Source organism: Glycine soja, chromosome 3 (genome assembly GCF_004193775.1).
Source record: "Glycine soja cultivar W05 chromosome 3, ASM419377v2, whole genome shotgun sequence".
Classification (NCBI taxonomy): Eukaryota; Viridiplantae; Streptophyta; class Magnoliopsida; order Fabales; family Fabaceae; genus Glycine; species Glycine soja.
The window spans coordinates 36,445,910-36,456,184 of record NC_041004.1 but is presented as its reverse complement, the minus strand read 5'-3'; the positions used below and the strand labels follow the sequence as shown (position 1 = coordinate 36,456,184).

The following is a 10,275-nucleotide window of genomic DNA, read 5'->3' as shown; positions in this document are numbered from 1 at the left end:
ATGTCATTTTGTTTCAAGTGAGTCAGCATATGATGAGTTCCATGTTGGTCAGGAAAATGTTCTGATAGATGTGATATCGGTGCATGAAGTTTTATATCATATGTTACAATTTCATGAATAATATAGTTATTTTATGTTTTCTACTATTAGTTTGACTTCTTTTCATTCAGTTTGGACGACCTGATTTTGAGTGAAGATGATTTTATTATTTATTTAAATAAGTTTTATTAGAATGCTAGAAAAACGAATGTAAACCTTTTATCCTTTTTGAAATGCTTTTATTTAAATGTGTTTTAAAACTTTTCATTAATTCTAACTTTCTATTCCTTTCATTATTAGTACATATATTTGTGAGAAAAGAGGGTGTCACACTTTGCTACGTGAGGCTGATTGTAACATTTATGTTTATACAATATTCTTTTCTTTAACTCCTCCTAAAATCCATGCACCTTCCTGCCGGCCACTTGCTTTTTTACCAAATCATATGTATATAGAAGCGGCATGTGATGTGATTACTCCATTCTAATTTCCGAACTTGCCATTCATGCATGACAAATATGTGAAGACTCTTTTAGGTGTCAAATTTAACATCAGAGCACTTAAGATCGTTTGATTAGAAAATCCTTTGCTTCTCATATATTGACAAAAGCTTCTCAGTTAGAATTTCGGACTCTAATCTATGAGTTTTTTCCACCTGCAGAAACAGCAGTACATCATTAGTTCTCAAATTATAAAGTACTTATAACACTAAATGCTATATTTTCTTATAATTTTTTTTATGTATTTTTAATCATTAACCAATGCCATAGCACATTAATTAGCATTAGCATTATCCTTTTGTTAAATGTCCTTTTGCTGTCTTATTACTTCAATAACATTTCATACACATCATTTTTTCCGATAAGAATAAAAGTATATAATTAAAAACCTAATAATTAATGTTATCTTAAACTTTTAAAATAATAGATTAATTGAAATGAAACTTTTTCTTATAAAAGGCTATGCAAGAACAAGCTAGAGAGTAAAAATTTGACTACTACAATAAGCAAAAAGGATAAAAGGAATACCATAAAAGATACCTGGAAATGCAAGTTGTAGAAGACCCTTCCTCCAAAAGTTTCAGAGGAAGAAGCATTTAGCAAATAAAGGCCATTATTTTCTAAACATTGCAAGATGTCGGATAGTGGAGCCTTGTGAGCCTCATAAGAGGAAATGTGAACAACAGCTTCACAATCGTTGAGCCTACTAGTTGAAACAGCAAAATCAGAATTGTGATGGGAAATTCTCCTTTGAGATTCTTTGTTCACCGAATCTCCTTTGAGATTTTTTGAAATTCTGCACAGAAGCTCCTCTTTTTTCTTAGTTAGTGCTTGCACTTGATGTTGTAACTCAGGTATGTATTTTAAAACTCGCGAAACTGTAGCTGGAATGCTCATTTTTTTCTGCAACAACATTAATTAACAAGGAATGAGATCTCTATTGATGAAACAGCTATGTAGTTTCATTCACTTTTTGTTATAGTTTTGTGGTTGATATGTATTAATTTGTTTGTAATAGTAAAAGCACTATCTACTCTGTCTTTGTTTTTCTTTTAAAAAAAAATAATGTGAAGAAATGGTGATTGCTTTTTCTTTATAATTTCTTTTGTTAATATTCTTATAAACATAAAATAACCAATGTAATTAATTTTTTTATGATATCAACATATTAATTAAAAATGAAAATAAAACACAGAGCAATAATACCATCTAATTAATAAGTAATTTCTGGCTATACGAGTTTCTTGCACAATAAAAAATAAACCTATCCCTTAAACTTGCACTTGTATAAAGGATCAAATGTGAAACAAGCAAATCCAGTTTCAGTATTTGTTATGAAGTGAATAAACATCCGTTAAAAAAAATGAATTGAATAAACGTATATAGTTTGACAATTATGTCTTATAAACCATCATGGAAGCTAATTAAGGGCACCGATTCATCTTAATTTCTTGAAATTGGTTCCTACAAAATATTATGGCTAACAATTTAAAGAAAGGACAAATTATTGTGAGAGAGAGGCTAGGGATATAAAGTACCGTTTGATCTGGCCCAGGAAGAAGTGAACGAAGTGAAGAAACCAAGTCATTAACCTTCTTGCGGCGATCACGTTCACTAGCGTTGTGGCTAAGCTTTTTGACCATGGCAGGGTCTTCAGGGGATGGTGCAGAGGACCTTTCTATTTCAAGTTCAATCTGTGTCTGTGGTGCAAAAAATTGATAGGGAAATGAGTAATCTGAAGACACATCATAGCTTAATGGCTCTTCTTCTAAGAACCATCCCTTGGTTGAGAACACCGGAGGGGAAAACAAAGCAACCATGATGATGATGAAGATTTGTTAATTAGGACTTAGGAGCAGTTAACAAATTACTTAGATAATGCTATGATGATCTCGACTTGTGAATAAGAACATATATATATACCCAAGTCATTATATCCTTTTACGTAATCATGCATGTTTATATATTTGAACAAATAATAAGTGGCTGATAAAAAATCAATAAAGTATTCTTGTTTCTCCTCGTCACTTGGAATATTCAAAATATAAATTCATCTTTCAAGTAGGAGTTAAGATATTTAATAATTGCAGGATTACTATCCATCATCATAAAATAATTTTGGTTCTAGAGAACTATATAGGTGCACATGCAAAAGCGTGTCTGAAATGTGGCATCTACGTGTTTGTCTATGTAGCAGAGAGGGTGAGAAGGTGGGAGAGCATGTGTATGAAAAACCTAAACACGATACATTTCTCTAGTTCTTTATTTGTCTATGTGGCATCCCTTTTTTTCTTCATGAATGTGTGGAGTTTGGTATATTGGTATATTCTCTGCTATGCTGCCAACGACATAAGTGTTACATAATGAAGTTTATTGCTAAAAGTCTTAAAAATATTTTAACAATTGTAGCTGATTAAATGGAGCCAATAAGACAATATAATAACCATGCAAACCTGGCTGGTTATTAGTTAATTTCTTGCAGAGAAGCCACAAATTAAATGCATTTACTGCCTCGCCCTTGTTACAAAAGAACGCTTGCAGAAGAAAAAGAAACAAATTATAGCCTTTAATTAGTATCACATGTCATCCACCCCAATATTCTAACCTTTCAGAAGCATTTTCTACATTATTTGAGATGTAGACGATATCGCTGATTACATTAACATGTTTTGGTTGCGACTCTTAATTTTCTCCCTTTCCACATGTTTTATCTTTTATATCAACCGATCTGATTGTGTTTACAAATATAGTGAACCACTTTGAAAATTCATACACACACTTCCATATATATTCAGGTCCTGCATTATTTTAAATTGCGGTTGCGATAAACTAGAAAACAGTTGCATTACTGATAATTGTGAGAAAATGTGGCTGATGTAGCTGTAATTGCGAAAAAATACCTTAAGGTTACGGACCGTAATTTAAAATCACTGCACTGGAAGATCACCTTAATTAGGTTCTGCTATATGTATTTTAAGTGAAAAGTTGGTCAACGATGCAAAAAATGGAGCTGGGATTTTAAGAAAAAAGGGATGGTATTGGTATATATAAAAGCTGAAAGTAACAACACCAATTTTAATTTGAAACTAGTCACAACTTACATTTATGCTCTGTTTGATGGCATTCAAATGAGAAAGAAATGAGAAGAAAACAAGTGCGGGTAACTGGGTAAGAGTATACGAACTTCCATTGCATGGTGAAATTCAATCCAATTACAGTTGCATAAGTTATATATTTTCTATTAAAAATCCATATATTTTTTGTAATAATAATAACGTGTTGCGATTTAAAATCATGTTGTACATAAAAGTTTATAGGATAAAAATGCATTAATCTAAATGGCAAACATTTTGGCCACACCAAATAATTATATGAATATGTCATAAGCAGGCACTTGTAGGCAAACCGATTTGTTTTCTTTGAATTGCACGTGCCGATGCATGCTATACACAAGCCTTCGGCTTCCTTGCCTATGGTTTGCACGGGTTTATTATTTAAGGCTGGGAATTTTAAATTTTAGCGTACATAGCAAAATATGATGATGCATGCAAGACCCAGTAGAGTTGTATTATATCCGTCAGTTATATTAGGTAGTACATGATAATAAATAATAATAGTACTAACTTTCTAGATAAAGCAGTTTTGAAGTTAGTAACAATATATACGTCGTTTAACCAAGATGACTGTATTAAATACAAGTTATTCCCACGTCCGTATGTACATGTCTTTGTCGATCGTCTCTCTTCTTTTTGTACTCATTGACTTCTTTTTTATCAATAATAAATATTAGTTATTAATTATTAATTTTTTCAATCAAAGATTTAAACTCATATCTTCCATCGTTTAAATACTAAAAACCTTTTAGTATATGATCCCTTAACCAAAGGGTTTGGAGATGGTTCCTTTTGTTATCTCATATTACAACTGTGAGACAAAAGTTTACTACGATCGTGTGTAGGGCTAATGAAATTTTGGTTTTGTTTTTTATATTATTTGAGAAAACGTTACTCGTTTTTTTTAATATTATCTTTGTACATAACACATTTTTTCTTTTTCACTTTAGTTTCTATGAGGTTTTTTAAAAAAATTAGCTCATATACACACTAATGGTCATTAAATTTTTTAGTTAACTTGCTAACTCTTATGAGTCCTCTTATTCTCTATGAATCAACTCATATACAAATTTTATTTTTAGTAGATTCGGAATAAACTCAGTGCAAACTCGATAGACTCTCAAGTTTATTAATGAGTCAAGGAGTTAACAAGTTAACAAAATATATCAAAATGTAAGTTATTTTGGATTGTTTTTTGCGCTTTAGAATTTTACCTACCTTCATTTGGTGTGTCGTTCCTGAATTAAAGAACTTTCACCTCTAACAACATCAAATATTCAATAGTAATATTCTACTACTACTATCACCTCTACAAATTACTACGTAGTAGTGTTGCATTACTATGAAGTATGGTAGAATTTATGATTTATTATTTTGTTTTATTATGGTGTTAAAATATTTAGTTGATATATTATTTATAAGTATTTTATTATTATTTTTATATGAAGTAAACTCTTGTGAATTTACGAGTAGAATTTATGGAGTTCCCACACGTTTAATTAGGTAAACTCTCAAGTTTGATAATCTTATAAATACTAAAACAGAATGTAAAAAATAATCATCTAGCTAATGTTGATTAACACAAGTGATCAAGGATTTAGAATTAACTTTTATCCACCTCATGGATGTAACTTTGATTCTCCTTAATAATACTAAAATTCCTCTTGGTGGAAACAACCCTCCGCAAGAAAATTTCCTTGTATCCAAAGACTAATAATTGAGTACGTAGTTACGATTGAGTAAAATTGCTTACGATTTAGGCTTGTGCAGTAGTCTTCTTTGTGAGTTTCTATTGAAAGTACCAACATATCATTGGCACCCTACTAGATAATATTGGAAATATCTATATGTTTTCGCCTTTCCATATACAAAAATAAACAATCCACAACAATTTTGTACATTAATTCTAAGCAAATTTAGTCGCGTTTTGACCTAAAAAATATATGAACAAAACTAAAAATTAGGCTCCTACTCTCCTAAAAAATAATGGCTTTGACACCAAAAAGGCATTCAACATTCCCTCATTTCGATCCTTCATAACGAGTAAAATTAAAACAGCTCTTACCTAAATATTAAATCGCCTTCTGTAGCCTATTATGAATCACCATATCAATTAAAACTACCTTGGACTTTTGAGAACAAGATGACACAAGTGTGATGTAAGCCGCCGATCAATTAGGCTCTTAGGTCTCTAAGAACTTGAGTTTTTATTTTTTTTAAAAGGGCTAACAACTTGAGTTAGTCACTAGTAGGAATAGACCCTCCAAGGTAAATGTTATCACGAAAAGGTTGAGAGACATATTTACCAACAAGGTAATGGGCTCATTTGTATTCTAGTTAAAGGGTTTGCTATTCTAAAGTAATGAATTGCTAAGTTCAGCCCCACCTTTTTAAAAAATTTGCTTAAATACAACTTTGATCTCTCCTATTTTCTTTCATCTATAATTTTGGTCTCTCTATTTTAAAATAAATATATTTGATCCTTCTATTTTAAAAAATTCTCAATTTTATCTATATTTAAATTAATTAAATCATTGTTTGATGACATCTTAAATGAATATGTTAGGTCTAATATTAGATCTTTCAATAAATTTTTAGGGAATAACAAAAAGTATATTAAATGTATTTGCATTTATATGTATTTTATTACACACAATTACATTAAATAAAATCGGCCTAACATCTTATTTTTTAACTTTCATGTACAAAATGACTTCACCTATGATAATTGGTGGTTGTAGAGTGGACGAGAGTTCACATCAAAGAGCGATTGATGTCACTGATGCCCATAGTGCATCTAGACATGGGTGAGCACGACCACTGCCTTTGCTCACAGAGCATGGCAAAGATCAGAAAGGTTGTTGCAGTGCTTGCTGGTGCACCAAAATTAAGGAGCCAGTTGTTAATGTTCCTCAAGTTGTTGCTGAGTATGTCTTTTGTCACGAGTATCATATGAGTCGTGAAGACAATTATGTTTATACAACATTCTTTCTTTAACTCCTAAAATTTAACATCAGAGCACTTAAGATGGTTTGATCAACATAATTAGGGCCAACTTTAGTTTGATTAGAAAATCCTTTGCTTCTCATATATTGACAAAAGCTTCTCAGTTAGAATCTCGGACTCTAATCTCTGAGTTTTTTCCACCTGCAGAAACACCAGTACTGCTTCATTAGTTCTCAAATTCAAATATTATATTTCCTTTTGTTAAATGTCCTTTTTCTGTCTTATTACTTCAATAACATTTCATACACCGTCATTTCTTTTTTATTTTTTCTTGATAAGAATAAAATTAAGGATATAATTAAAAACCTAATAATTAATGTTATCTTAAACTTTTAAAATATAATATATGAATTGAAATGAAAGTTTTTCTTTTAAAAGGTTTTATGTAAGAAATATAGTGAAAAACTGGAGATCAACAATAAACCAACAAGAAAAAAGAAAAAACAAATATCATAAAACATACCTGGAAATGCAAGTTGTAGAAGACCCTTCCTCCAAAGGTTTCAGAGGAAGAAGCATTTAGCAGAAGAAGGCCATTATTTTCTAAACATTGCAAGATCTCGGATAGTGGAGCCTTGTGAGCCTCATAAGAGGAAATGTGAACAACAGCTTCACAATCGTTGAGCCTACTTGTTGAAACAACAAAATCAGAGTTGTGGTGGGAAATTCTCCTTTGAGAATCTTTGTTCACTGCATCTCCTTGCAATTGCCGAGAAATTCTGCACAAAAGATCCTCTTTTTTCTTAGATAGTGCTTCCACTTGCTGTTGTAACTCGGGTATGTATTTTATGACTCGCGAAACTGTAGTCGGAATGCTCATTTTTTTCTGCAACAACAATAATTAACATGGAATGAGATAACTATTTATGGCAATTTAATAGGTGAAGTATCATTTGCTTTTTGTTAGTATGATTTTGTGGCTTTTTATGGTAATTTGTTGTCGTCAGTGTTTATAATATTAACCGGACTCCTAAATGCATAGGAAATGGAAATAGAAACAGGTACTAGAACATATTTTGTATATAAAATTATGTGAAGCTAAGAAAAATGGTCTATATTTCTTTTTGTAGTTAGTATTTTTCTAATTATACACTCCCGGGAGAAATATATATATATATATATATATATATATATATATATATATATATATATATATATATATATATATATATTATTTTTTATGGATGTTTTTGCATTAAATAAAAAAGTAATACTATTTAATATTATCAAGTTATCAATAAGATATTAAAATATTTATTCTAATTTTATTCTCTAACAAATATATTTTTTTATTACATGATTAAAGAACATAAATTATTATGAGTTGTATGAATCAGTTCTAACAAATATTATTATTTTGAAAGACTTAATATTAAATTATTTATTGAAATTAAGAAATAGAATAAGAATATTTTTTGTAAAATTGTTTCCTAATGACTGATCATAATTTTGGAATAGATACAATATTTGTTTTTATGAATTGGATAAACATCTCAGTGGACAATTATATATCATAGAAATCTCGATCATGGAAGCTATGGAAACCCATTAATCTTAATTTCTTGAAATTGGTTCCTACAAAAGATTATGGTTATACCAATTTTAAAATAAATAAATAAAAAGATGAAAGGGAAAAGATATAAAGAAGGGACTTAAAGTACCGTTTGATCAGCCACTGGAAGAAGTGAACGAAGTGAAGAAACCAAGTGATTGACCTTCTTGCGGCGATCACGTTCACTAGCGTTGTGGCTAAGCTTTTTGACCATGGCAGGGTCTTCAGGGGATGGAGAAGTGGACCTTTCAATTTCAAGCTCAATCTGTGTCTGTGGTGAATAAAATTGATAGGGAAATGAGTACTCAGAGGACACATCATAGCTTAATGGATCCTCTTCTAAGAGCCATCCCTTGGTTGAGAACACTGGAGGGGAAAACAAAGCAACCATAATGATGGTGAAGACTTGTTAGGAACAATTAACAAATTAATTAGATAATGCGATCATGATCTCGACTTGTGAATATATATACACGAGTCATCATCCATTACGTAATCATACATGTTTATGTATTTGAATAAATAATAAGTGACTGCTGAAAAATCAATAAAAGATTCTTTTCTTAAATATATATAGCTTCATCTTTCAAGTAAGGGTTTAGGTATTAAATATAATTAACTTCATCTTTCGAGTAAGAGTTTAGGTATTAAGTAAAAAACGAATTACACTAGGGTCACTATCCATCATCATAAAATAATTTTCGCACTTAGATAATTAATGGTTGCACATGCAAACGCGTGCCTGAAATGTGGCATCTATGTGTTTGTTTATGCAGCAGAGAGGGTGAGATGGTGGAAGAGCGTGGATGAAAACCGAAACACGTTACACTTATTTAGTTCCTTATTTGTCTATGTGGCATCCATGTGTTTCCAGTTTCCTCCTCATTTTTTTTTCATTCGGTCATGAATGTGGTATATTCTCTTTGATTCTGCCATCATAAGTGTTACAAAATGAAGTTTATTACAATAAATGTTAACAATATTTTAAGGGGTTGTTTAACTGATTGTACCAATAAAAAAAAAAGGTTTAACTGGTTGAATGGTGCTAATGAATTAGCTTATATATGAAGTAGTGAGAAAAGATAAGGTTTTTGTTTAGACTCCATGACAAACCTTTCCCGTTTTTTATGATATGAAACCGGATCTGATATGATTGTGTTTAGAAATACAGTGAACATGTTTGAAAATTACCAACCACACTGTTGGTTAATTTTGAAAATCGAGATAATCCTGGATAAATCTGAAGTCGTGTATAAACACTTTCAGATTGAATCAAATTTTGGGGTTCAACCAAAATTGTTCAATCGGATAAAATCAGAAGATTATAATTCAAGAGTTTTGTTTTGGTCTTGTATGTTTTTCACATGTTATGCTTTCTAAACCAGGATGATTATTTATAATCAAAGAACAGGTGGTTTTTGGCGGTTGATGGAAGTTATTTATTTTTAAAAATTGCCGTTAATGGAAGTTTTAGTAACTTCCATGTAACTTCCAACCGTTGATGGAAGTTTTAGTAACTTCCAACCTTTGCCTAAACCGAACATCTCGTTATTACATTAAAACAAGCGTGCACTCTTATTTTAACATAATAAAGAGATCAATTACACTAAAATGTCCAACAAACCTCCCCCATTTTAGTGTAATTACCGATCAAATCACCAAAGTCATAACATACCACAAACTACTGCATAGATGAAATATCGTGACGATTGAATTTCATCTTAGCAAATTACACGTTTCAAATATTCGAATATCAGGGTGTCACTAAGGATTGAACCCTTTCTATTCATAATGAATACATGAAGATAATCTGCACAATAGTTTTTAACATTACTCTTGCTCGACACTAGTTTTACTAGCCTGTGTCCCTATCCTTCATAAGCATATCAAAGCTAAGTCCCAGCTTCTTGAAGCGGCTAAACTTCATGCTTATATAGGTAGTCCTTTTCTTTCTTGCACCTGCAAATGCAATTTTTCAAAAGGACCATTGAGAAGTTATACTTCAACCTCCTTAACTTACAGAACCGAACACATTCCTTTTGGGATACTTTCGATGATGTGTTCC

At 31.0% G+C, this 10,275-nt stretch overlaps 2 protein-coding genes across 2 annotated transcripts; both read right to left on the bottom strand.

Moving 5' to 3' along the window:
• Window positions 1–264: 264 nt before the first annotated feature.
• LOC114406661 (transcription factor ORG3-like) lies at window positions 265–2,441 on the bottom strand. The gene is made up of 3 exons (XM_028369427.1): window positions 2,078–2,441; window positions 1,080–1,442; window positions 265–694 (listed from the first exon to the last, which is right to left on the bottom strand). Exons 1-3 carry the CDS (start codon window positions 2,357–2,359, stop codon window positions 614–616), a joined length of 726 nt encoding a protein of 241 aa, XP_028225228.1. The 5' UTR covers window positions 2,360–2,441; the 3' UTR covers window positions 265–613.
• A 3,852-nt stretch (window positions 2,442–6,293) lies between these two features.
• On the bottom strand, window positions 6,294–8,656 carry LOC114406660 (transcription factor ORG2-like). The gene is made up of 3 exons (XM_028369426.1): window positions 8,320–8,656; window positions 7,122–7,484; window positions 6,294–6,799 (listed from the first exon to the last, which is right to left on the bottom strand). The coding sequence occupies exons 1-3, from the start codon at window positions 8,599–8,601 to the stop codon at window positions 6,719–6,721; spliced, it is 726 nt and encodes a 241-aa protein (XP_028225227.1). The 5' UTR covers window positions 8,602–8,656; the 3' UTR covers window positions 6,294–6,718.
• Window positions 8,657–10,275: the final 1,619 nt, after the last annotated feature.

Bases quoted from the DNA above. Each gene is read 5' to 3' on its own strand.
- LOC114406660 (XM_028369426.1), bottom strand. From the start codon at position 8,601: ATGGTTGCTTTGTTTTCCCCTCCAGTGTTCTCAACCAAGGGATGGCTC. The intron at 7,485-8,319 runs GTACTTTAAGTC...TTGTTGTTGCAG, and splicing joins TTCCAGTGGCTGATCAAACG to AAAAAAATGAGCATTCCGAC. The intron at 6,800-7,121 runs GTATGTTTTATG...GTGTTTCTGCAG, and splicing joins TCTACAACTTGCATTTCCAG to GTGGAAAAAACTCAGAGATT.
- LOC114406661 (XM_028369427.1), bottom strand. From the start codon at position 2,359: ATGGTTGCTTTGTTTTCCCCTCCGGTGTTCTCAACCAAGGGATGGTTC. The intron at 1,443-2,077 runs GTACTTTATATC...ATGTTGTTGCAG, and splicing joins TTCCTGGGCCAGATCAAACG to AAAAAAATGAGCATTCCAGC. The intron at 695-1,079 runs GTATCTTTTATG...CTGTTTCTGCAG, and splicing joins TCTACAACTTGCATTTCCAG to GTGGAAAAAACTCATAGATT.